The following is a 27,830-nucleotide window of genomic DNA, read 5'->3' on the forward strand; positions in this document are numbered from 1 at the left end:
CACATTTGTAATCTTTTGTAAGATTATACATGCTTCAAGCTATATGGCTGGCAGTTAGTGTGGTGATATTGTATATATGAAAGCTACGTGGGTGGGATAAGGTGATAGCTGTTGTCAGAGTGTGCGGCTGTGGCTATTTCCTGGTAGCAATATAGTGCAGACCCCGGTACATTCTGATCTTTAAAAGGCATCTATGAAAACGATTTGTTTTCATTTTCTGCCAGCACCAGTTTCTCAAACAGCAGGTGCAGCACAGTTATTATAAAACATATTTTAATTTCTGTTCAGTGTGTGTTTCTACTATCGCATTTACCTCATGTTTAAATGAAGCTTTAATGGAGGAAATGCATTTTAAGTTAATGATTAAATATATCAGAAGTAACAACGTATACATTCAGTGAAACAATCATGAATTGAGCTCTTACGTTGGTTATATCAGTCAAGCTGTTTGGGTAATCACAAAATATTGATTTTTTTTCCCCCCTAAATCTGACAGTTTCATATATAACTATATGACTGTGATGCCCATGATCTGTTATCTTTATGAACTTTTTCAACATAACGGTAAGAATAGGGAAAGAACAGTAATCACTAACCGGCCAGATTCCCTTGATTCAGAAACACTTAATGAGGCTGTGTGTAATGATTTGGAAATTCATATGCTATTATGTTCTTATTTCCTCATACAGGGTTCATCCCAGACTCTGGTGCAAATTCTGTTTGGAAAATTGGTTACGGGCATTACCCATAACAGAGGGATGAAGCTATGCAGTGTATTGTGGGTCTGCTTTAATAGACTGCATGCATGACTGAAGCTAGGGGCTCCACTCATATGCTCAACTTGTATGATGGCTTACCTTTGACATTTACCACAAGAGTCTCCAACCAGGCAGGTTACCACGGATACAGGTTTCAGACACTGGGTGTACAGTCATAAACTGTAGAAATTCATTAAAGCACCAATGCCTAAGAAATGGAGTTAAAATTAGTCAAGGTGCAGAAATGAGATGTCAGATGGGAGGAAAAACTGTGGTTTATAAAAAGCTCAACATGAGTGCTCCAACCTGTACATCAGAGGGAGTGAGTGTAGCAGGTTTTGTGCTGATCAGATTTCAAAGCATATTTGAAGCTGCCTGACTACAATTAATGGAAAAGGTGATGTGCGCTGTTGGGATGTGATTTAGACTCGAGACATGCTCAAATTGACTTTTTAATATGATGACGCATTCTGTGTTCATACATATATATTTGGTCTGTGTTAACTGTGCTGTCAGCAGTGTCACTTTGGGGTTGACTGATGCTTAAAGGTGAATCCCACTCTCATGTCGTATTGGAGTTACTATAACAACCTGTGCTCCTAAAAATTGCATTTATTTTGATGTGAAAACGGCAGACTTGTTTTACTTATCACTCCCACCTCTGTTGGATTCCCTCTAATGCTGATTTCCATTCCCAAGCCTATAATTTTTTGTTATGTTGGAAAGTACTATTAATTTAGATAAGTATAACTTTTTTACTTGTTATTCATTGTGCATGTAAATGGCGTGGCATTCCCATGATTTGGTTTTAGCTTTTCTTTTCACACATCTTTGAATCATGGTCTAAGGGTCATGCCCATTGCCTATAATTTGAGATATTGCCTTTTCATATTCCCAGCTCAGTAATAGTTTCTCATTTAGCCTTACTGGTTTTTCAGCACAGGACCTGGCTGGTGCAATTCCGACATTGTGCAAAGTGGAATGCCTCCAGCACTTATCATCTTTGGGGAAATTCAGTAAAAGATGTTTGGAGGAAAATAGAGAAAAAAAAGTGGAAAAACAACTATTTTTGCCCTATGGGATTTCAGCCCAAACAAGAGCACTGGTATTGTGTACCATCTGTAACAGTCTTGTATGTACGCACAAGGTAAAAATACCTCTTTGAAAAAAGACATAGTGAACATTATGTAAATGTGATTAAAACTTAAAAAGAATCAGTGTTCTTATGTGTCTGCCATGCTGTCAGTTTTGATGACAGCCAGAGTTGATAATTGTGAAAAAAACAGTCAGCACATCATCTCATACATGCAAAGTGTGTTTATTAACCTCCACCTACACTGCTGTCATGTTTCAAGCAAGCAGGCTGTTCTCCAGGCTAAAAGGAGACCAGAGTTGATATCAGATTGGCAAGTGCGCCATAAAATTATAAACTTGAAGAAATGTCTGATTTAATTCAGGGCATTAAGCCGTACCTTGGTGCTTCATGTCACACTGTGAATCCTATATTTATCTATCCATTACTGTCACGCAATTTTCCAACTCTGGAAGTTATTTGAAAGTTAGAACATCTTTCACCAGTCTTCAAGTGTGGTAACATATGGTTGGAGCGATTGTGGGAATTATCTGTGTCATCTTGTTTGGACATATTCAATTTGGGTCTCAAGCCCCAGTGGAAATAGTTGAAAGTGGGTGATTTGGGTGATGGAGAGGAGATCCAGATGGCAGAGCAGCAGTGAGATCAATCGAGCTTGATGCATTTTTCCCACTTCAACATGCAGACAGATGTGATTTAACACAGTAATTGGGTTTACTTCCAGTTTGTGGATTTCTCTTGACAAGTAATAACACCTTAGAAAGCATGTGCAAACCTGCTTGTAAAAACTCTTAATCATTCATTATTTCATGTGTTATTTCACCATAACAAGTAATTAGCACTAATCATCTTCTCAGGTGCAATAGACCATAGAAGGCAGCTTCTTTATTGTTTTGACTAAATGTTACATTCAGACACATGTTGATTGTGATTTCAGACCACAGCCAGCGTTGTCCACAATCCTTATTTAAGTCAAGATTAAAGTGATGAATACTAGGTCTGCAACTACTACTGATTACTTTCATTAATTGGATGGAATATATTAAAATATATTAATGAAAACATATTATATATTCCCTTTGCAAAAAGATATGACAAAAAAAGGAGTTTAATGCTCACATTTGAGAACCTCTAAATTTTTCCCCGAGAAATTACTGGAATACTTAATTAATTATCAGACCAGTTGCCTATTAATTTTCTGTCAATTGACTAAGTGATTAATAAACAAATCATTTCAACTCTAATGAATTCACAGGTGAGTCATCTTAGTCTTGAAACCTGGTAACTGTTTCGCTTCGCTGTTTTCAAAGCTTGCTCATACCGTCCTGCGAACAGTTTTCTAACTAAATTCATGGCAGCGCTCTAATTGCTTTTATTGAAAGTTTATATCTTACCACCAAAATGTCAGCAAGCCACATGATTTCCAACACGAAACATCACATTTCTCGAGGTTCATCATTGACTGAGATAAAATCTACTTTCTGCAGGTGCCGTGCTTCGATTAAACACGTAACTTCTGACCTCCAGTCATTTTGTAAATGAGCGCTGTTATCAATATGTAGTCATTTTTGTGAGGTTAAAAGTCACTTTCTGATGGTCAGCATTTTTCTTTTCTGAAATAGATTTTTGAGTCATGTAGTTTGTAATAAGCAGGGGAAAGTACCCAGAGAATCATCTGACAGTTGGTATCCTACTTTTTTGCTTTGCATTTTGAACAAAACTTAGAGGCAGAAGATGTCCCATCACATTCATGTCTTTGACTGCAGGGATCCTTCGTTATGCTGAATTGAAAAGTTAACCTTTAAACAGAACACATCATCTGAGTGTTAGGCTGACATCGGAACCTGTTGGTTTTACCATAATTTGCGCAAAGCCTTTCCCTTGCATATACCTTAACAGAGTATTCATACACTCCCGTCATTCAACAAGCTTTAATTCTATCTGTGAGTGTTATTGAGCTCCCTTTTGCCCTCTAATCTAGGTCATGTCAGATGCATAAAGGGGCCCTTTGAATATGCTGCAGCCCAAATAAAGAAACGACAGTCTTGGCCCAGATGTGTGAGAGGCCTAAGCTGTACCTGAGTCAATAGATCCCACAGATAGAGGTATCAACCTTTCACAGGGAGCTGAGGCTCAGCCAGCCTTTCAGCTTTTACTATCCAGTGTGCTGAACTTGGCTGAATCACTTAGTCCAATGAAAGTAGAGAACAAAGACAAAAGGAAAAAGACAAAGAGCAGCACTCTGAGGGAAAGTCATTCAGAGAAATTCATGACATTACCCCATAAATCCAGTTGTCTTCAAATTGCCATAGATTTTGTTGTAATGCTAACTGATTGTACTCAGGTTTTTTAATGGTTTAAATGACCTTTAGTTCACAGGGAGTGCTGTTCTTCAATATGCAACACCAACACAATCTATAAAACTAGACTGCGGACTCTTGCCTGTATTTTGAATTAGTGAATACACAGGAGCTTACAGAAATGCAGAGTGTGTTAATAAGCGGAAGGAATGTGATCATGTGAACGTGCCTTTATGTCTTATGTATGTTGGTATATCCATATTTCACAGTAACCTGACATGAACCTGCAATAACCTATGAATATTATCTTGCAGGCCTTGTGAAATTTCTTCCTTAAGTTAGTAAAGGAAATCACAGCAGTGGGAGGCATGAAAAAAACAAAACAAATTATTCACATGAAATGAGTGGTGGAAGATATTATTAAATCTTCTCTCATGGTATGTGTAATTTTATTCCTCAAATTACACACATTTATACATTTTCTGGGAAATCAATTCATGAACTGTTAATGATTAAAATAACCAGAGGGGAATGTCTGTTTTTGGCTAATCCAGTAAATGAAATACCTGATAAATCAAGGTACTTCATCACATTGGTTAAAAAAATAATATAGAAATCCACTCTTCAATTTTGCTCTTTAATTAGCATTTTTGTCCACAACAGCCTCCTGTCCAACACACCCAGAAATATTACGATAGCTACCAGGGAGTAAATAGTTTGACCATGAAATTCGGGTATGTATAATTCACAATGGTATTTACAGGTTGGATAACTGGAAATTTTTACAGCCTCTTATATCTCCCAACTGAACTGACTAAATGATCAAAATCATTATTCACTAATAATGGTCCCATTAAAGACGCAATATATATTTGTCAATATCTGTACTCCTCTAGGTATGTGAAGCGGTATTGTAAAGGAAGTGATGGATTTTGAACAGACCCACTGCTAAAAACTGGGAACCTAATTTGAAAATAAATTGAATTATGGATATCTTAGGACACCTGGCTCAAGTAAACTCAGCTGTTGAATTGAAATGTCAAGAGCTTGGACCTGTTCCTACAGGCCTCTGCCCTCATTTGAAGGCAAAGAGTCTCCGTGCGCACTGGTGCTCTGTGGCAGCCGGACTATAAGAGCAGAGAGGCTGCAATATTCCAGAGGCAGTACTGAATGAGACTGAAGCTGGAATCTGGTGGTAGATCAATGTGATAATAAATGTGATTCATTCAAGATGGTGCATCCCTGTTATTGAGCTCGGCGCTCTGCTGCGGTGTGAAACCCCCTGTAACAGGCAGCAGTCGAAGACATCCTGGAACCAGATAAAAATAAATCTTGAATTCAATCTAAATGTAGGTTACTTGCATCATACATACTGTATGCATTACACATCACAGGAACAAACTTGGAAGAAAACTCAAGAGTACAATAGATGCTGCCGCACACAGACATTAATTTAATTTACTGCATCACTACACCTTTTTTCTGAATTTTCAGCATGGGTGAAGAATACATTTTTCTCTCTTGACTTCATGATCTGTTGGATTGTTTGGCATAAAGCTCTGGCGAGAATGTCCTCACTATAAATGCTGGCAAGAGTGGTCAAGGGATGTACCAGATGGCGTAGCCCATATGCAGTTTGCCCTTTGGCCAGGTAGACTAATGAATCCTTTTGGGAGTTAATCACACTGTCTGGCATCGGACCCTCAATGGGCATAGAACCGACTCTTTTCCCACAGCGTCCCTCCAATATTCTGGAGCTCTCACATTTCCCTGCAACATATGTTTATAGTTATTGGGATAAAACTGAAAAAAAGTCTCTCTCTCCCTCTCTCTCTCTCTCTCTCTAGCATTTTAAATCACCCAAGTAAAAAATTATTCAGTAATAATATGACTGTATCTGTAGATAATGGGCCCTTTTAAATCAGTTATTAATGTTAATAATGATGCTGCTATTGGACTGGAAATTTAGCTTTGGTATTTTTTGATCATGTCAATTTATAAGATATAAGGAATTCTCTTTCCTTTTATCATAAGGTCTGTATCTATAGACGAATCCAGCGGCTGGCAGTGCAGTGGCACAATGCAGCTGAACAGATTTATACAGACAGTGGAAGCCGAGATGTTTTGGGACAGAAGCTCCTTGAAAAGATGACATTAATGTACCCCCCAGTCTGACCAGCAGGGATTATTTCCTAAATTGCGATTAAAATAATCAAACTCCGTCATTTCATGCAGTGTAATCTGACCAGAAACACATGATACTGTATAAGTGTAATTCCAGCCAGGAAACTTGGTAGCGACCTAGCAAGAGATATGTGTGGTGTCAGCTCACCATCATCTCTGTGTAGGCAGATCACTCGGTTTATATCGGTTCTTGGTTGGTGCTTTGTCAGCATGCCACTCAGAATGAGATCAAAACATGAGGATTTAATGGAGGTTTGTGAAAGAAAAATGGCTTTCACAGAGATGAGGCTTGTTGCTTTTACTTTCCGCTTTGCTCCAGAGTCTCAGTTTACTTTATGTTTCAGTTGTGTTGTACTTTTTCAACATATATCCTTTTTAGAGGAGGTCTTAGACAGAATTCCTGCTAAAGCTGCTATAAAAAGTGAAATTCATTATCAAGTACCACCACAATAAAGGCAGCTTGTCTGCCTCCACCTACAACCCAGATGTGACTATAGATTATTTGTTTCTTTGTAAAATCAGACAATCATCCTGTGCACTTTACGTGTTTTTTTTTTTTAAAATCTAATACTCTTCTGAAGTGTAGTCCACTCCTGTCTCACCACCATGGGCTCTTGTGCTATTTCATTCATGACCTGATATAGTGTATTTTGCTGAATGAAACCATAAATACATTATATAGGTCAATGTAGGTTGTAATACACATTGATTAAACATTTATTTATCTTGTTTTATATGTATTTTAATATGTATATGTAATATTAATATGTAAATGTAATAATATGTGTTTTTTAAATAGACCGGTATGAAATTATCCAATAGAACACTTTTCAACTTTCAAAGAAAAGCTTAAACTCTGACAATGAAGAGTTGTGGTGAGGGAGATGGGTTTACACCCTTTATTTTGATTACTGCATTAAATCTTCACTTAACCTGACCCACCATGTTGAAGTGGAAGCCTCAGGACCTCCTAAACCTCAGCTTTCAAGGCTTATCCTCAGCTTTTTCCTTTGAAGCCTTATCATGAGTCGGCAAAGCGACTGGGACCAATCGGAGTTCGATTCAGTGCTTTTTAACTGTTGAGGTCCCATACCTTGTAGCACAACAACAGAATATACAGACCCACCTGCTGGCAGCCATGTAGCGGATGACGGAGCAGAACAATTGTTGAGTAAACAGAAGTTAGTGTTGCATAATCATGTGTCCAACTGTTCACTATCTACTTCACTGAAAGATTTCAAAGTGTATATACTCTGAATTGAGCCATTGTGAGTTCATGAAAAATAATATTTCTTTTCAATGTCTCTCTGTTGTTCTTCTCATTTGTTGCCTCTGCTTCCTTTCTCTCTATAATAGAAATCGCAGACCATTTCAGCATTTTGGCTCAAGTTTGGTTAACATACCAGCATGCCATTCAGTCATCCAAACCCCAGCTACTACACAACACATAATAATGCATGTGATTTCTCTTAGACAGAACATTTTTTTCTCTGTAAAGTAAAACATTTTAGAGAAGTTTGCTTCAGTACTTTTCTGAAATTTAAATTTTCCTTTATGGACTCAGTATTTCTCCTGGCATTCTCCTCTGTAACGCTTTGAAAAGAAAAAAAATATGCTCAGTCTTATTGAATCATAAATGCTGAGTTAATTTATCTAGTTCTCTAACTCAGCAGACCATAAAATTTCACAGAGGTGTGATAGGCAGAACTTCAGTTTCAAAAATTAAAAATTATAACCTCTTTCATTGTAAATGCAACCATTGAAAAGAGATGTTAATGCTGATGCTGGTGATGTAGCATTAGCAAAGCTTACAAATAGCTCCTTTAAGGTTTGGGTTAAAGCCATTGTCGACTTTGGAAAAGTATACAGAGCAAAGAACTTTTTTGTCTTAACATGCTAAAATTACTTTGGTACCACATTATTTACAGTGATATTTGCAAGAGAAAAAAAAGACTAAATGATTTTGTGACAATAGCCTCCGTGTGCCAGAAAAACCCAACAACAATGGCATTGTTAAAGGAGCTGTTTTTGTGTCTGTCTAGACTTTGTTCTCTCCAATGAAGAAAACAGTAGTTGGTAGTGTATTGTGAGGAATAATCTATTGCTGTGAAAAATGGTTATCTTGTCGTGCTCATTAAGAATCAGGGGAGAAAAAGCGTAGGCTATGCAGCAGGGAGAGAATGCAGGCAGAAAACCTCAGTAGCAGTCCTCAACTTCTGTGCGTCTGGGCGGAGTCTAAACTGTAACTCTGTAGCGTATCACCAAGGCATCTGCTTCAATTGTTGAGCTTTAACATCAGGCAGCTGCCTAACAAACTGTAGCCTCCTCTGCCAGTTTTAATGAACCACTATTAGAAAGGAAGGATAAGAAATGCGCCATCCTTTATGCCTGCCTGGTAGACATGATTGCAGCGTATGCCTATATATGAAACTTCAAACATGCGTGCATGCTTCTTTAACATCAAGGGGTATATGAAGCCAAAGGGAAGTGAGGCCAAATACGAGGCATCTATGGAATGAAGCATACCATATGATGTTAGTTCTTCTTTAATCCCTGTGTGATCATACCTCCCGGTTCATCCACTTCCTCCAAATGACCTATATATGCCTGACTTTGTTATTTAGAAGACCAGAATGTGTGGTTGGTTAAACATACCAAACACGCATAATAATCTTAAAGGAATATTTATAATGGGCTGGCAAGCTTTGAATTCTCTGAAAGGGGCGGCGTCTGTGTGGATGATAAGCGTGTGTCAAACGAGCATTGTCTCACCGGCTTTTCTCCAGCCATTGATCATCTTCGAGCCCGGGCCTAGAGTGAGCTGAAACTGTACTCAGCAATTTCATCTCATCACGATGCTACGCTTTTCAGTCGTGTGTTGCAGCTCATGAAGATAGTGATCCAGAGGAGCCAAACACATCTGCGCGCCAAAAGAAACTGAACAAAACAAGTAATATGTGATTGCATTTGTAAGCCCAACAATATTTCTTATGCCTTGCTTCTTTTTGATTAGGAACATTTGAGCTTATGCCAGAACATTTCAGTGTAAAATCCCCAAAGAAAATTAGCATTTGTCCTTAATTATCTTGCGTTCTGTAATTACATACATTTAAATGTCTGATCAGCTCGTTCTGAAAGATGCGCACCAGCCTCTTCTGACATCTGCGCTTGAGGCAGCTGCAAGGACACAGTGGTACATAAACGAACTAGACTGGGTCAAACATGAGTGAAGGCCTTATTTTTTTGTCTTTAACAGCGATTGCATAACTGTTTGCCCATAAGTCATAGATAAACCTATGAGTAAATGATGTATTATGCATGTGTGTATGCTCGTCTGTCTTTGCGTGTGCTGATCTGTGAATTTGTGATCAGGATAAGAGTGTAATGAATCATGAATGTGGGTGGATGTGCCAGACCCAAAGCTTAAGATACAGCTATGTTGTTTTACATCTAAATGGAAGCAGGCTTCTCTCTGGATGAGAAACCTGATGTGACATGTGTGTCTTTTTAAGTATATTAGTGCTTCTGTCAGTGTTGTCACCCCAGGCCTGCATACAGTATGTGCTTCTGTGCTGAGCACTCAGTTGAATAAAATTTTACACTCCCCCTTTTGTCCCCTACCTGTTGTTAAAGCTGACAGACAGAACACATATAACTAAAATAGGTAAAGCCAAACGTGTAGACCGGCTTTTAGGGTTTTTTAATAAATGTGCAAAAGTTTCGTCAGAAGTGAAAGATTTGGTTGCATCACTGATTTGGCAAGCCATTTTAACAGATGCCATGGACATGCTCTGGGACTGTTCCCAACTTCCCACTTGCCCCTCTTCACCTGCAGCCATCGGTAATGTGAGCGACAAAAACAGTCCTGTTTTTTTTTTCCCTCAGTGCTCCACTTGCTTACAGCTCTGCTTTCTAAAAATTCATCACTGAGCCTCCTGTTTATGTAAGCACACAGTCAGGCTTGTTCAGATGAGTTGTTTGGAGTTGACTGATTCCAAATTGAATCATTATAAATAAACATAATGTTCTTTTATTATAGTTGTCATAATGGGAGGGAAGGTGTTTTAGTGTAAATCCTTCACATATTTTTTTTATTTTTTCTGTTTTGAACAAGTGCCCAGTCTAGAAGCTATAAAATGGACCTGTGCCATATAAAGTCACATATATCAAACCTCTTTGAGAAAGGTGCGGATTGGATCTTGTTGAACTTGGGTCTATTTATTTCATTTTCAAACATTGTTATTGTTTAAAACATCTCAATTTTTTATGCTGTTGACCAATCATGACTGCGCTCACGTTTGATTTGTTTAATTCATCTGTAAATGTGTTTTTTTTATAGTAACAGGCTTTGTGCCTAAACAGACATCTGTGGCTTTCTGTCGTGTGTCTCCATTTTTGTTGGCACTGTTGGTATTGAGTCTTACAAGCTGATGTCAGCCTGACAGAGTCTGAGCACAACTGTGATCTCGCAAGCGTGCAGTGTATTGACAGCTTGGTTTCAAATTCCATCTTGGGTATAAAGCAACCAACTAGAAAAGGACAGATATGGTCTAGTGAGCCAAAATCCCATCTAGATTTGGGGACAATTAGTCCCTAAGTTCACTTTAGTGGTAGGCATTTATGTTTGTTTTGTTCTTTTGAGACGGCGCTCACGACATGTTAACACTGCAGGAAAATGTGGGGGAAAGTTTTGTGTAAATATCTCAAATAGTTTTGTCCTGTATTATTTTGGCAATGCCGCTATTAATATCCCTGCTGTTTATTTTGATATCTATCTATATTATGGAAAGCAGCCCGAAAAATAGACAAGTGAGGAAAAGGGAATAATTTGGGACAAACTCACAAAGTCACAACATCATAAACATGCAGCTCCCAGAGTTGCCGGCTGCCCACAGAGTTTTTATTTTATGTCGGTTTATGGAACAGCAGTGTCACAATTTTCAAAATGGTGAAAGTGGATGGATATGTCAAATTATGTGTTAATAAAGAGAGAAGAAAAAGAAAAACAGGACTGATAGATGGATAGAGTGGTGCATAAGCTGTAAAAGCTAAAAGCACCAGGGTTTCTTTTCAGTTGTTGTTCACTCTTAAGGACAGTTTGCCTTTTTACATATATATATATATATATATATATATATCTCTTTATAAAAATATCTCTTTATATATTTTATATTTTTTTTGTGCCAACCTTTGGTGGTATTCCACCCACTTTGACAAGTTAAGTCGACTTATTGCATCGATGGAAACTTCAACTTGAAATTGACTTACTTCAGAGTTGCAGGGTTCCCTAATGCAGCGAGAAAATGTCATTATTCTTAAGTTATCCATCATTATGACAATAAACCATTTACCCTTGTGCCACAGTCTCACCTTGGTATTGTTTCAAATGCTACACGTTCAGATCCCGGGGAAACATGGTCCACAAGGCTGAGATGAAGTGTTTTCTTTGATATTTCCCAAACAGCTGATGCATGCGAGTAGCATTACAGTATTAGCATTAAAAATCAATGTTAACATCTTCCTCCAGAATCAAAAGGTGACGGATACTTTAATGATGCTTGTATGTCAGTGAATGGGAGCTCACATGAAAGCAAAACTGATATAACACAAAGTGACAGGAATATTGGCAGGAAAAATAAACAGCAGTGATTTCTGTAAAGAAAATTTAATGATGACAAAATAAATAAATGAAATTGTTTCAATATGTTACACTAACCTCAAACCCTCTATGCTGCATGCAGTTTTCTCTACAGTCATGTGTTGAACTGATCACAGCTTGGAGTAAAGATTTTCACACAGGGCTACATCTCCACACAGCAGAAATAATGTGTGACAGTTGAGGAATGATGCATTGCTAAAAGATGTCAGCATCGTTGCTTGGTAGAGAAACAAAAGATCCTTAAAGAATCACCAAATAGAAATCAACGGCTGCATTTCAGCTTATTTTGTTGTTTCAGAGAGTTTGGTCTCTGTGGCCAGCAGGCTCGTGCATTACTCTGGAGACAATGGGCTTGTGTTGAACCGTTGATGGTGCACCTCATTATTGTAGCTTGGTACCTCTCTAAGGACTGATTAAGGATTAAGCACATTTGAAAGTGCCAGCACGTACATACTGCATATCCTCTTTGTTTCATTATCCACGCACAGCTCCTTCATCTCTATAGCTTACTGTATATGCATGCAGAGCACCAGTGTGCCTGCCAGTGTCTGCATTGTGCAGTATAGAATCCATCAGAAAAAGTCCTACAATCTGAGGCCATTCTGCGCCAACCCCAACCAGTGACAGTCATTCCATCTTTCCCTTTTCTCAAATGTGAATAGGTAGAACTGGAAAAAAAAAAACTTCACAAAACTCGAATCTTTAAGGCAACTGCTGGCTAGACTTTTTGTTCTTTAAACCTCTCATAATGATGTGTGATCCTCTCAGATGAGATATAATACAGCATGCATGCAAAAATGTGGCTCCTCAGATATTGCTTTATTTGTACAGATCGGTAATGATTCAAAGACTAGTAATTATTTCCCAAAGAATTTGCACAACTACTGCCGTCTTAGGCCACAACTTTGCTGGTTTGGCAGATCTTACTGCCCAGGAAGACAAACAGTTAGTACACAATTACGAGCAGTGTACTTTCAATGTTTTTACAGCCACAGTCTCAGTCTTTTTTCTTTCTCTTTTTTTTTTTTTGTTTACTCATCTTCTCACTGACATGTAATCCATGATGAAGCCCTCAAGTCCTTCTCATAAGCTCCTGCTGCTGAGCTCTTAGATACAACTTTACAATAAAGTGCTTTTTCTCAGAAATAACAACAAAATGGGCCCCGTAATGGAAAGAAATTACAGAAAGAAATTTAAATCTTGTCACTAGAGGGAAAACATGTCACGTTAGTTTGGAAATGGGCAAATTCAGGCCACAGGGTTTTCTGACTTCTGAATCATTTATGCAGCTTACTCACTTTCATTTTTTTCTAAAAGTCAGTTGATGTTGCAATTTCTGATGCATTTAGTTAAATACCATCTGACATTAACATTTTAGAATCAGCAAATAATTCTACATGAAAAGAAATACTTTAAAACATTTTTATATTTTGATATGTTATTGTCATTGATCCGATAATTGATCTAATTTTTTTTTTTACAGCACAAGATCCTTTACAACACTCAGAATGGATCAAAGCTTTCGATCAACAGTATTTAGTCAAAGCAGCTTTAGGAGTGATTTCAGACTTTTTGTGTACTTTGGTGATTTTAAGCCTTTTATCACATGCATCCTTTCAGATTTAGTCAAGCTTGGTTGAGTCGTGTTGTATTGTCTGCGAGGTTACGCCGTGCGTGTCACAAATCAGATTCTCCCTTTGATTTAAAAGTCACTCATGGACTTTTTCAGTGTTGTCCTAAAGCTGTTTGGACGTGTAGTTGTCTCAACCATCAGCACTCTGCACAGGGTTTTACTTCAGGATTCTGTATGTATCTGGCTCAAATCAGCGTCGCCTCTAATCTCATGTCTCTCAGTCCCTGTACACCTGCCTGGTGACGCGGCCATCACCATGCTCTGGGATAGAGATAGTGTTAAATGCTTGATGGGCTAAGCCTGGTTTCTGTCAGATAGCACAGTACATTGTGATGGTAGAGTTAACTTTCTCATTTCATCAGACTTCGGAATCTTTTTTTTTCCTACTTCCTTTATGTAATCCATGCCTGTTACACACTTACACTCTTTCTATACAGAGAATAATCTACAGAAAGTAACCCCTCCCTTTAAAATCAAGGCTTTAGCCAAACAAGGACAGTTTCTCTTTTTCTCAGTTTCTAAATAATTCTTAACTCAATGAAATTTGTGAAATTATTTAATACTCTTCTGCGAATCCAATAATTCTGTTTATCAATGATACAGATACAGGTCCAACTGATTCAATTCTCCTGAATCGCTCACCTTGAATCAATCATGGCTCCAAATCCAAACACTTATTCACCAGAAACATTTCACATTCCTTTTTCTTTTTTACTTTAAACGCTCTTTGAATAGAGGCTTCAACACCACATCAAGTACAAAGAGTCAAGGTCCAAGGCTCTGTAAAGCATCACATTATCATGATGAACTCTTATCGATCGTTTTTTACTTTCTTAAAGGGACTATTTCTCTGAATAATGAGCATTTCCGCACTCATCCTTGCTGGTACCTGGTCATGAAAACGTTGGTTTTATGTGGTGAGGGTTTGAGGTCTCCACCACAGGTCTTTCTGCCCCTACTGCAGATTTTTGTTTTGATTTTGCAAAAATATTGCATTTAAAAAATCAGCAGCAACTTGCCTTTTCAAAAGAGTCCTGGTTAGTGGAGATTATAATAGTATTCTATTGAAGTAAGCAAGGTGAGGTCTATGGATTATTCTTAATAACCAGGAAAGATGCTGTTTAATCATACTGGGCTGGCAGTTGTAGTTTGAAATCAATCCGCAATAAGGCAACAACAACATTTTTTTTTAATTCTGACTGAACTAAATCTTTAAAAACTAAATACAAGCAACAATTTACAGTACTAGAGCACATGAGCTGTGATCTCAAAAATGTTTCTGAAATTCAAATATTCCAGCTGCAATAATCATTATTCTTTTTGTTAACAATGTCATGTGAAAGGAGTCACTCATAGCGATGAAGCCAAAAAGAAATAAAACCCAACTCTGCAGTTCCCCTCAGTTCTATCTACAATTTTAGCATCATTGAGCTGATTGTTTTTGTGTTCATGCCCGCAGCTGTACTGCTGTCGTTCACTGTGTTTGGTGTAGTCTCTATAGTTTTCAGACAGTTGTTTTAAAGCGAAACAGCTCAGATGAACACACCACACACTACCCGCTCAGCACCAAACTGCAGATGGACACAATTAGCGACGAGGTGGCGAACATTGTGGAGCATTTACATTTACATTTACTCATTTGGCTGATGCTTTTATCCAAAGCGACTTACAAGTGAGGGACATCACTAAAGCTGTAGTGCAGTAGGACACCTTGAAGTAAGTATTAAGTGACCTAAATGTATTCAATAAGGCAAAATGCAAGGAGAATAGTGCACCGAAAGTGCATAGTAAGTGCTTGTTAGGCATGTTGTGGTGTTAGGGTTGTAAGGAGAGGAGGTACTCTTGGAAGAGATGAGTCTTAAAGAGATTCTTGAAAGATAAAGACGGATGCCCTTGCTCTGGTAGCATTTTGCAGCTCGTTCCACTATCAGGGAACGACAGACGCAAACAGTCTGGATTGCCTTGTGTGCAGGGATGACGATTGCAAACGACATCCCAGGGAGAAGGAGCCTAAGCTTGCATGATGGAGTTCAGTTAGAGGGTTGTAGACCCAGAGGTCACTCTGTAGGCAAGGCGTTAGTGACTTGAATTTGATTCGGGCGACCACGGTTTTAGCAAGCGGAGGTCAATGAGCTGCTCGAGAGCCAAATGATTCCCTCAGGAGTTGTTGGAGGCCAAATCAGAACTAAAAGGAAAGCTAAAACTGGACTTTTGTTCATCAAGTGGAGAGAAACAAGGACTCAAAATGTGTTCAATGGTGTCTGGTCCATGAGTAAATGAGCATTTCTTTGCTAACACATTTGTTTATAAGGTGATAGTGTGTCAGTCTTTGGTTTACAGCTTGTTGTGCTGACCCCAAGTTACCACCAACACCAAAAAAAAAAAAAATGTATGCAATTTAATGCTAATTTTGTCTGCTCTGTGCTACTCGGCATATTCTTAGCACTTTCTATAAACTGATTCTGAATGCATTACCTTCCATTTGGTGCGTAATACTGATCAACATTAGCCCAGTTTCCGATATTGCAGTGGTTTGGCCTGTGATATAAAGAAAATCCTGCATTGACTGTTTGTGCTGCCATATCAAAGCTGCTCTCTGTTTCACAGGATAGCAGGTTACTGACAAATATTATCCTTCTCCATTTGTTACGGTCTGTCCCGCTTTGATAGCTTCAGTGATGAGGAGTCCCAAAATCACAGGAGTCTTTTGATCAAAGACTCGGCTCAGCCTTTAGAAAAACCGAATCCTGTGGCAGTGATGTGTGTAAAAACGGCGCTCTGTGTCTCTGTCTCCCTCAGGTGAGCACCTGCGTGTCTGTCCTCAGGGATACACCTGCTGCACGTCCGAGATGGAGGACAAACTCAGCCAACAGAGCAAACTGGAGTTCGAGAACCTGGTTGAGGAGAGCAGCCACAATATGAGGACGACGTTTGTCTCGAGGCATAAAAAGTTTGATGGTAAGCTGGAGTTGGAAGGGTTTGTTTTTATCTGTTTAACATGCAGGGAGTGTGATATAAATTGCTATCCCTGACGCCACCACCAACTGAATGCACTCTAGATAAGCACTTGTAAACACCGACTACTGATGGCATGATTAATGATTACTACGACTCTTATGAATAAGATAGGAGCAGATCGGTTTTGAATATTCTTCTTCATCCACAAAGTCCGAGCAGCTATTATTTCTGCTCTTCCCCACTGAACACACTTTGTGCTTTTCTGATTGACTGAAGCACAATGCTTGGTCTGCCGGTGCTTTGTGCTTCATGTCCTCCGTGAATTTACTCACGGATCGACAGAGCAAGACGGCGCTAATGTTGCTTTGTGGTGAAACATGTTATTGGCGAATCTGACAGTCTGTAAAACTGAAGTCAGTGCACTGCATCACTGTTAGGAGATCTCACATGGTGCACAATATGAGATCAAGGTGCTGCAAAGTCTTCATGCCACTTATACTGTCACTGTATCACCTGTGTCTGTCTCCTCGTAGTAGATCAGCTGCCTGATTTAAAATTCTATTTTATATGTAAACAAGTAGTTTTGTCAGGTTCACATCAGCTTCAATGGATGGCATCAAAGGGTCTAGTTTCGATCAACAAAATGTTCTACTTGACAGTAAATACCAAATCTGTGGGAGATGTTGTTTAAAAAAAAAAAAAAAAAGATCAATGAATTGAAGCTGTGACCCTGTGTACAGTAACTGAAAAATCTCTGAGCCTTTTCGCTCGGGCTTCTGTGGTTCTGCATAAGTAATATCTGTGAGCAGGTGGGAGAGGGAATGCAGGTCCTTCAGTACAAAAAGAAGAACTAATGAATCTTGAATAAGGGTCTTTTCTATGGTCCTTGGCAAACCGCATGTTTAAAATCCATCTTTCGTTTTCCTCCGTACGTGATGTCAAGTGTGATACAAACTGAAAACCGTGTGGCAGCATTAAACAGGGAATAGCTGGAATGAGCGAGATGGATGTTTCACCTGGCCAAAAATCATCAAGAACACTCTTTCAAATTTTTCTCTTCTGAGTGCTAAATGATTCATCTGTCGGGTTTGGCAGTGGACTGAGGACAATAGCTGCATGTCCCTGGAACTGTACTAGAATAGAATTCAAGTGTTATCGTTTCATTTGAAGGGATTAGTTTATCAGGATAATTTTAAACATAGTCTCAAAGGCTGAATTTAGATAATATCGTTTTGTTTCGATAATACAAAAAATGATTAATTTGGACTACTTTCTGTAGTTCCCACAACTCCAACTGAGTGATACGTCACATGAATTATATGAGTCGCAGTCGCTGTCAAGTTACTTTCATTCTAGTCATATCATTAATTTCGAGCTTATAAACTTAATATTGATGTTCAGTATTTAAATGAAGCAGTTTATGAAAAATAAGATTTGTAAAATTGACACATATATATATATATATATGTGTGAAGTTAACCAGCATTTAGGTCATTATTAGTACTGGATCAGACTCAGTACCAGCAGAGGATTTGTTGATTGTTTAGTTTTAAATTGTGTGATTTCTGTTAAAATGTGCATTTCACATATTTGTTCGCAGATAGGGGAGAATTTATGAAAATGTATGGAATTCATTAACCTTAGATCCTGGCATTGATTCCATGAAATAACATTAACAAAGACGTGACCTTCAGATGTACGAGAAGCTCAAGAAACACAAAGTTTTAAGGCTTTTCTGAGAAACGTGTCTAAGTCGCGGGAGCAGAAAGAACCAGTAATTACAACATCAATGTCCTTTTTTTTTATAAAACTTTTATTGATAGCCATAGGTTACGCGAGCGTTGACAGATTGTTTGAAATGCACAGTAAAATACTTTAAAAGCTGGAGTGAATTTCTACATTAATAGCACCATTTCACAGACGATGCCTCGAGAACAATGTCCATATATCTGTACAGTTATATAGTAAGACTGGTGACACAAATCACTTGTGCAATGCCATCTTCTACACATGTCTTTATCGCCAAGCCACTCAACATCACATGCCTTCTCCTTGCATTAAGTTCCCTCCACCTCGTGGGGTTTGAATCATCCCTCATCAATTTTACATGCCCTCATTTCTGTCCCCAGTTATTTATAGGGCCCTATTATGAAAACCTTAACTTACTTTTTGATTACTGACTACTTCCCCTGGAGGCCTGTGGGTTTTGATGCATTATTGAGCAATCCTGTATCCATAAATGTCTGTTGCACACGAGAATTAAGGTTTGGGTATTCTGAACGTCCAATCATCTTTTTCCTCCATCTCTCTGTATGCCTTACATTCTCCCAGAGAGACTTGGAATCTGGTCATATTCGAGTCCAATTGATGCACAGTATGGAGAAAGAAACTCACAACCACCTTTGGAGTACTGCAACTCTCTGCCTTTCATTGGATCAGTATGGTTACACTCCCAACAGTTTTTTTTTTAAGTTTCTGAAAGCATTAGTGTCCTCAAATATAGAGAGGGAGAGAGAGTTGCATCACATCTGTTAAAGATTAATTGCAGCGGATGAACCATGATAAAAGGTGCCTCATGCTCAGTCAAGTGATTTGAGATTGAAACCACTGTACAGAGTGGTTTGTGACCACTGAGGCTGTCATACAAGACCAGAAATCAAAGAGCTTTCTTTGTATCATAGATTTAAAATGTCACAATTTTAGTTGAATTAACATTTTTTGGACATGATTTGCTGAGGAAAAAAAAAAAAAAAAAATCAGTGTCCTTAATCTCAAACACTGGTATTAGACCCCTCACTCACTTGCCCCCATGAATCCAATGGTTCTTGGAAATGTTTTTTTAAAAATGCAAGGGTTCCAGATCCATTTGTGATGCTGCCATATCCATTCGTCGTCAGATGTGGTCATGGGAAAAGAAAACGTTCCAGAGCCCAAACTAGATCAAGTGGAAAAACAAAGCTTGTGAAATTGTTGATGCTGTACCAGGGGCCGTTCACGGAGCTAGTCAGCAAAGTACTGTAGTTGGCAAACTAACGGCTAACACGCTTGTCAACAGACGATGTTGGCGATGCTCTCCAAGATCCCTGGCTTGCTAGGTCAGTCGCTGACCTGACACCGAATTGAGACACAATTCTAAAAAATGTACTTGTGTTCTCGACTGCTGTCTCATGACTGTTTGCAAACTTTTTAGTGGAGCCGTGTATTGTCTGGCAGAGCAGGGCCGCATCCACAAAAGTGATAGGTGGAACAAAGCTAATATACTACAAGCTCTGATAGCTTCTTTTGTTTTGGACTCTCCAGCTCCCCATTCCCACAAAGGTCAGAGCTGTCAGGACAGTTTGCTGTTGGTCCATAGCAAGAATCTGTGTCAGATTTCACCCGTGTTGAAGACAGTGCGTAAGATTTACACAGATTCAGTTGATTCGTGCTGGTGAATCTGGTTATTGTGGCACTAATTTTTAAATGAACTGAAATGATTCCATTGTATTATTAATATTAATAGTATTTTATGTTAAGCATCTAAATTCCAAATGGCCTCCGTTAAAGAAATGTCTTGTTCAGCATTTTATAATTTATACTGGTGCAATTCAGCAGTATAGTTAGTGTTTTTGAATACTAGCAGTAGGTCTGTGGGAGTTTCAGAGGTTAATAGAATTGGAGAGGAGTTTGCCTCATCTATATCTCCAGTATTATCCTTTCTGTTTGTCATTTGATCTTGTTGTATGGTAGATGCTCATTAGCCTCTGTTTGCTTGATGCCTCTCTGTCCTCTCACGAGACCTCGGCAAGAGATTAGTGTGTGTGGTTGGTTGACTAAAGTCTGGATTGAGCAGCAGCCTTGGTTGACTGAGTTCTTTGATCCTGCCCCAGCAGAGCTTCTCCGCTCAACGTTGAGAGCTGCAGCGCCCCTCATTCACTTCAACAATCCCTTATTCACACCCGACTTAAACCAAGGCTGACTCGAACACAGCGCCCCATTCTCTCTAATCTGTGGTCTCTACAAATTCACAAGCTCCTTGTGGGCTGTGTAAGCCGGCAAACACACAGGGCAGAAACACTACCCGAGTTATAGCATTTCACAGATTCATTCTTTATCCGTAGCATTTTATTTCAAGGTGAAGTGCCTCAGAAATGGGAAATTTTATCTTATTAGGTTTTAAAGGAAAATAAAAGAGTCCATCTTTCCTCTCGCTGACAGAGACAAGCAGAACAACCAGCACAGCTTTTCCAGGGCTCATTATTAAATTACATCTTTATAGTTTTTAGATTAATTGTTTAGTGTATCAAAGTTTGTTGTGCACCACAGAACACTAAGTCAAGAATCTGAAGAACAAGCACCAAGCATGCATGAAAAAAGCAGTAAATGGGACCTAAAATATTTCACTCCTCACAGCAGTGGTCCTGTGCATGATACCGTGGCCTCTTTTAAACAGAAAGAGGAAAAAAACAAAGCTTTGATGCAAAATCATAGAGTGATGAGTCACAGTCAACAGTGCACTTCACCATCGACCCCATTAGAAACAACAGAGGGAGCGATGAGGGTCTGTGAACCAACATGTTGTAACTTATTATCTCAACGGTAATGCATGCTGGACTAATGGACAGTAATTTTCCTTCAATTTAGACACATTTTCTCCTCATAAAGCAAACACCAGAATAATTGTAGCCTGCCTTTTTTATGTTTTATGTAGTTGGTGAATCATCAAATGCTTTTGATCTTTCATATCCAATTAACCAACCCTTGCAGCTTCAGCTTTGTGAGCACTGCTGATTGGATTACATTGGGCGAAGGCAATAGTACCATATTTACCTTAAGCTGAGCCCTTCAAATAAGCATTAATGTAAATTGTTATTCATTATAGTCAAAGAATGGAGTCAAGCTTCCAATTATTAGGTGTAGAAACACTTTAAATTGGGCATTTGGAAGAGATGAAAACTCATAATTACAGGTGCATTCATGAAATAAAGCCATTATATTCAAAATGCCTTAAAAATGTAACTGTAAACTGCAACAAGTCCTGCAACTTGAACGATCATATTTTTTTTCCCCACCCTCTGATACGTTGGCAGGCATACCAGACCTTCGTCGTGATTGTTACAATAATTGTTGAAGTTTTGTTGAATCAACCACCCACTCCAACTTCTTCCTAACGCAGACTTTGTTGCTGCTCGTACTACGTCACCTGACTGCCTCCTCTGCTCTCGTTATAATTACTAAAGCCACTAGATGTTGCCTAAATAAAACATAACTATCGGTTGTGGCGAGCTGCTGGCACAAACGGCCTATAGGCTCATTTTTTTTTACAGGGACAGACTCGTAACTATTTTTTTTTATGGCAGACTTAATAAACAGCTGCATGCAAACAAATATTACAGCTTCCATAGCCGTCAAACAGGACGGATAACTTCAATTGATTCAACTGATTAATTGCTTTTTTCTCAGACTGACCAGGGAAATACGTTTTGCTTATTTACCTTTTTGCTGCAAGTGTGGAGGTTTGGTTACAAAAAGCCACTCTACACAATGATTGATTGTTTCTTTTCTTCTTCATATAGCATCTCTTTGTGCACCCCTCCCAAAGAAAATCGTTCACCGTGCTTCAAAGATTGAGACGACGATGCTGTCACCTTTTGTATTTTCTTTAAGAAATGTGGCTTTTGTAATCTACATTTATTAAATGCTGGATGTTACCACCAAGGCAGTTTTCTTCCCCAGGTTCATCAAAGTCAACTGGGTGACAGGGAATAAACACAACATAGTAAATAGTTCTGACTTCAAAAATATTGAATTAAAAGTCAGTGCCTCCAAAGCCATTTCTGTTCTCATATATGGATGTATAAAACCTCTGGTAATCTACTAAGTTCTCCAAACATCATAAACTCAGAGTCTTTACATTTATTATTCATGTTTGACATTCACTGAAGTACTTACCAAGTAAAATTTTGAAAAATGCCCACAATTCATAGCTGACATCAAATGGTTACATCAAAACAGGATCTCAAAGGTCCTCATTATACTATACTCGCCCCAGTTCAGCTCTGAAGTTATGTACTTGAATCATAATAACCACTTTTGCATTATATTCCTTTTCAGGAGGTAAACGATTTGTTTGCTTAAAATTGTATAGATCGTCCTTAATATCCTCAGTGTAACAAATTATGTCTGTTTTGCTTCTGCAAACTTGAATGATAGCTTTAACACATTTAATTACGCCATGCATAAGCTCCACTGTTGCAGACGGAGTGCTTGAGTTTGTGGACTGACTTAGAATTCCCATTATCCTTTGTGCATAATATAATAGCCAGCATTATTAATTTATACTATGAATAAATTGAATAAGGAGGTTACACTTGATACACAGTGCATGATTCTGATGAGTTTTGGCCTCATTTAGACATTACACACTGGTTGAAAGTTGGGCTGCTATGGTCAGCTAGACACTGATTTGGCTGAGGTAAACTTGCTGAATTACAGGTGGTTGTTGATGATTCTTTGGGTGCTGTGTGGGCCCTGGAACTTATTAAACAACAATGTAGAGAATCTCTTTGTATAAGATAATAGTCCTAGTGTTCACCGTGTTTATTAATCTTGTCCAGTTAATATAGCAACAGAGCTATGAGATGTAAAGTTTCTAATGAGGATCATGATGATTCCACTGTAAAGGGAAAACCAAGTTCATTAAAAATGAATGGAGTTTCTCTTTTGGGGGAGCCTCAATACTCTCTCATGGCAAGTACACTGACTGTCCACGGTGAAAAATCTTTATCATCTGGGGATGTGCACGAGAAAAGTAGAATTTTCTGAAAACTTTTGAATCATGCATTGTTTAGATCTGTGTTACTAGAGAGCAGTATTCTTCTTTCCTACCTTTGAGTGACACCTTGGCAGAAATGTGTATCACATCAACTGCGAGGGGGCCCGCTCAGAAATACAGCTCAACAGAGATCAAAAACTCCACAGGTTACTGTTAAACTGTTCAGTGGCAAAGTTTTGTCACATCGAATTGCAAATATTATTCTACATAAAAGCTAACCCCACAGACTGCGCTAAAATGTTTTCCTGAAAACATACAGTACATGTCAGATCAAGTCACATCAGTTTTATTTATTCTTCAAGGGGCTTTAACCCCGGATTCGTGGGAGGGGGAAAAAAACTTTTAATGGGGAAAAAATGGAAGAGACTATAACACTGACACTGTGACACTGAACCGTACACCTCCTAGCACAGGACACATCACACAGAGCACAAAACAAATGTTCGGGACACAAAGGACGCCACAGGACCTGGTAACCATCTGATGGTACAAGTCCTTCATTACACAGGAGATGACGGTAAATCACAGACAGGGCAGGACACTGGGAGGACGGGGCACGCATTGATTTAGCCCCTGCAGTCCAGTGATGAAGCTGAAACCTCTGTGACAGTTGCATGTCCATTTCTAATGAAACTTAAAACCATGCGGACATGCAGTTCCTGGAAGTGTTCATAAATAAATAACCTCTGTTTTGGTGTCCCTGGGTTATCCTAAGTGAATGTCAGGAAGACTGCAATTCTCCAAGGACTGAGGGAATGGGGTCTGTCCAGCAGTGCTTTAGCTGAGAGTTGGTGGCAGCCTCCATCATCTGGCACAGGCTGCAGTCCCGGTGTCACTTTTGTACTTCAGGATGGATGGCTTTGTATGGCCTGGACACTGTTAACTCTGTCCCACTGGTGAGCTTCAAGGAGAGGCTATAAGAGGCATACCTATCCACAAGTCGCTGTAGCAAAAATGAGGAGGAAATCTATGGGCCAGGTGCAATGTGATTCTTCTTTTCAAATATATTTATTAAATTTAAACTTTGTGTCAGATATTGAAACACATACACTGTGAAAACTCACTTACAAAAAAATCCTACTCTCAGGATATTGAGTTTGCTGAAGCTACAGCTGAGATCGAGCCGCCGATCGAGACAGATGAAAAATGTTACCCCCCTCCTGCGAAGGTGCTGATATGCTTCCCTCATAGATCCCCACTGTTCCATCTCCTTTTGATTTCCATGCATCATTTAAAATTGACTGAATGTGGTGACCATGAGGTTGGCATAATTTTTAGTTTAGCATTCACTTGAGATGTGACAGTGAGTAATTGGCATGTCATGCCTTACGTACAAATTGCAGCAGGGGAGATTTGACATCAGGAGTGCTAGAAGGAAGAGGCAGTGATTGTTCTCGCATTGATGATTAAACCCCATTTTTTCTCAGCTTGAAATACTGTTTTTGCTGCATTGTCTACTTATCTATTCTGCTGGTGTATCATCAGTCTATTAAATTAGTTATGAGTTTTGCTATTTATTCTGTACAGTTGTTCCTTGCGATGGATATGTGGGTTTTAAAACCAGATTATGAGATTGGTCAGAGAATCTCTCTGTTTACAGTAGACCATCTATATGAGCATGTTTGTTTGGTTTTTTTATGAAACAATAGGAAAGTGATTTGATTATGTGCCATTGTGGGGCATAATGTATGTGTGATTTGATGGATGCAGAGATGCACAGTCTTGTTGCCAGTACATGTATATCTCAATTGAACACATTGTGGTTGGCTTGTTCTGTTTTGTGTAACTGCAGCAGGTGAAGAGTTTACAATTCAATTGTGGACAAGGCTACTACTTCCTCAAGTGTGTGGATATGTTGCAGGATATGTGTATTATAACTGATGATGGAAGAACATGGACTAGGCTGATATTAAAGAGGTTGAAATTAGTCACTATGTATGTGCTCAATCAAGTGCTTAATGGTTAGAACTTTATATCAGACAATATTAGAAAGTAGTTATTGTACAACAAGGTGTTTATCGTTAAGAAAAGGTAAAAAACCTATTAGAAAGTAATGTAGTTAAGTCATTTTCCAGGGACGTACAGTAATTTTTCTTGGTACACTATGACGAGAACAAAATCTGTGTTTGCATGTTAAACTCATGGCTCGTTTCCAGCTGAGTACAGTAAAATGGTACAGTTGAGAGTTAAAGCTACAAAATGTCTCTTTTTGTAGTCCACAATAATAAAGAAATAACCTACAAAAAGATTTTTTTAAATCAAAACATGAATTTGGACTGAGCCTTATTTAGATTTGTCAAAGCGATATTCTTTTGTTTAATGTTATTAACCGTAGTGATCTGTTTCATTAATTAGCCAAAATAGAATTGAACTACAAATGTAGAGTCAATGGCTGTACAGCACTGTAACATCCTCCACAGCAAAATATTCTTGACCAACAGCTGAAATTATAAAAACAAGTTGGCAGCATTAAAACATGAATCCCTCGTGTGATCCTGCTTCTGTTTGCCCACTTTTTCTGAAATATTTGAACTCTGAATTCTTCAGATGTTGCCACACTCCGACAATACAAAACACACTCTCGCACACTTTTGCTCTGAACGCCTTGAAAGAATTGTAGTCATTCATAGCATATATAACATTGTAAGACAAATTTCAGACTGAAGCTGCAATATATTCTCATAATATATCCGCAAGTGAATGATCCGTGTAGTGTCGGACCATGGCTGTAGTCCTGCTCTCGCCTCCCTAAAACCTCATCTTCATTGAGAAATGACACAATAACAAGGACTAAAATGAACAGCACAGTTTTTTTTTTTTTTTGGTTGTTTTTTGATTTTTTATTATCTTTCTTTCTTGTGAGAACCTCAATCACTAACTCAGGTGAAGGAAACACTGCAGGATGGATTAGTCTGACAAAGCTCTGCATGGGAGTTTTCATGGGGAGAAGCACTCCAACAGCCAGGCTGAGACAAAGCTGCTTATCCACGGGGTCACAGTAATGTAATGGTGTGCGCAGCCAATTTGCTCCTTGCTATTCAACAGGTGTGAATGTCATCCATGGGAGGAAATCACTTTGATTTTTCTGAGCCTTGCTAATTGACTTCTCCAGTGCCTCTCAACACTGAACTGTGTCGGATCTTGGAAGACGCACAGATGCCTGCAGCAAAGGTGGCTTTTGTCAATATAATTAACTGAACGGAGAAGAGGAACTACAGCTTTGCCTCTAAGTTTTTGGTTTGGAGCCAAGTTTGAAAGTGGCTAAGTTGGTAACTACTTTATATTGTGCTACTCAGAATTAATTACACCACTGCATTTCAAGGATAATGGTTTAGTGTCATTGGATTGTAAGGCCAATACATTTTGCCCTTGACAACACTGCTGGTGAGGAATCAATTTAATTATTTTTTAATTATTATATTGTAGTAATTGTATTCTGCTATATATATTAAACCAAAGTATTGCATTAGAAATACCTGGGTTTCATGCAGTATTATATAGTGAAGGTGCCATGCCTTATCGCAATTAACGAGTTCCCCCAACCTACTTCAGAATAAATTATTACATTGTAATAAAAAATGGTATTTGGCTTATATTATAATATATAATAAAAGACAGTTTAAAAAAAAAAGAAAAGAAAAAAAAGGATCAAAATTGACCAAGCATTCTTCTCTCTTTTCAAAACCTGCCGCCTGCATTACCCACAATGCAACCCAATCACTGTCAGTTCGGTTGTGGATTTGGGTTTCTTACGCTAGTAGCAGCTATTGTAGCAGAAATGAGGAATGGGCTACAGAGGCCTACTAAGATCACTTCTTTCTAACTCCACACCTCCAGCTTATTTTCAGTTTGTTGTTGTGTTCAGACCCAATTCATGCTGACTCAAGTGACATCACTTGAGGGAGTTTATCAGATTTTGCGTAGCTCCTTCTTGAGCCACCAATGGTTTTATACAATTTTTATTCACTTATGCACTGCTACCTGTGTGATGTGTAAAATCAGTGGAGAAAACAGGCAGTGGTGTTGCATCACATAGCAGAGACCATGGTTTAAATGAGTGAGACAGTTTAAGAGCAGAAATTACTTATGCGCACATATAGCATCGGACTGTGAGCTTAATGATGGGCAACGCTCGACAGTAATCTTCATTCCTCCGCACCAGTGACAGCCGTGTGCAGAGGCATCATGTTCTCAGGTTCTACGTCTGTCCCACTCTCATGAACCCATTTTTTCGGTAACGCCTTGAGGGAATTTCTTCAGATGTGGCACAAACATTCACAGTGATTAGAGTTTGGTGGTCAAAGGTCATGTTTACTGTGACCACATAAAACACATTTTTGGCCTTAACTGAAGAATTCACACGCTAATTAACTGCAACTGGACTGGTTGGTGGAAGCATACAATCACAAGGCGGTAATCCTGATTTTCCTT

The 27,830-nt window shown here is 38.7% G+C and overlaps 1 protein-coding gene across 2 annotated transcripts in view; it reads left to right on the plus strand.

Moving 5' to 3' along the window:
* The window catches only part of LOC111668306 (glypican-6-like), a 131,477-nt gene that overhangs the window by 12,234 nt on the left and 91,413 nt on the right, over positions 1-27,830 (plus strand). For both annotated transcript variants that reach the window (XM_023424331.2, XM_023424332.2), the window contains exon 2: positions 16,427-16,585. In XM_023424331.2, coding sequence (XP_023280099.1) covers positions 16,427-16,585 — 159 coding nt within the window. The remainder of the gene's footprint in view (positions 1-16,426; positions 16,586-27,830) is intronic.

The sequence above is a fragment of the Seriola lalandi genome, unplaced genomic scaffold (assembly GCF_002814215.2).
Source record: "Seriola lalandi dorsalis isolate HSWRI2012SDOR001 ecotype SW California unplaced genomic scaffold, Sedor1 jcf7180002054735, whole genome shotgun sequence".
Classification (NCBI taxonomy): Eukaryota; Metazoa; Chordata; class Actinopteri; order Carangiformes; family Carangidae; genus Seriola; species Seriola lalandi.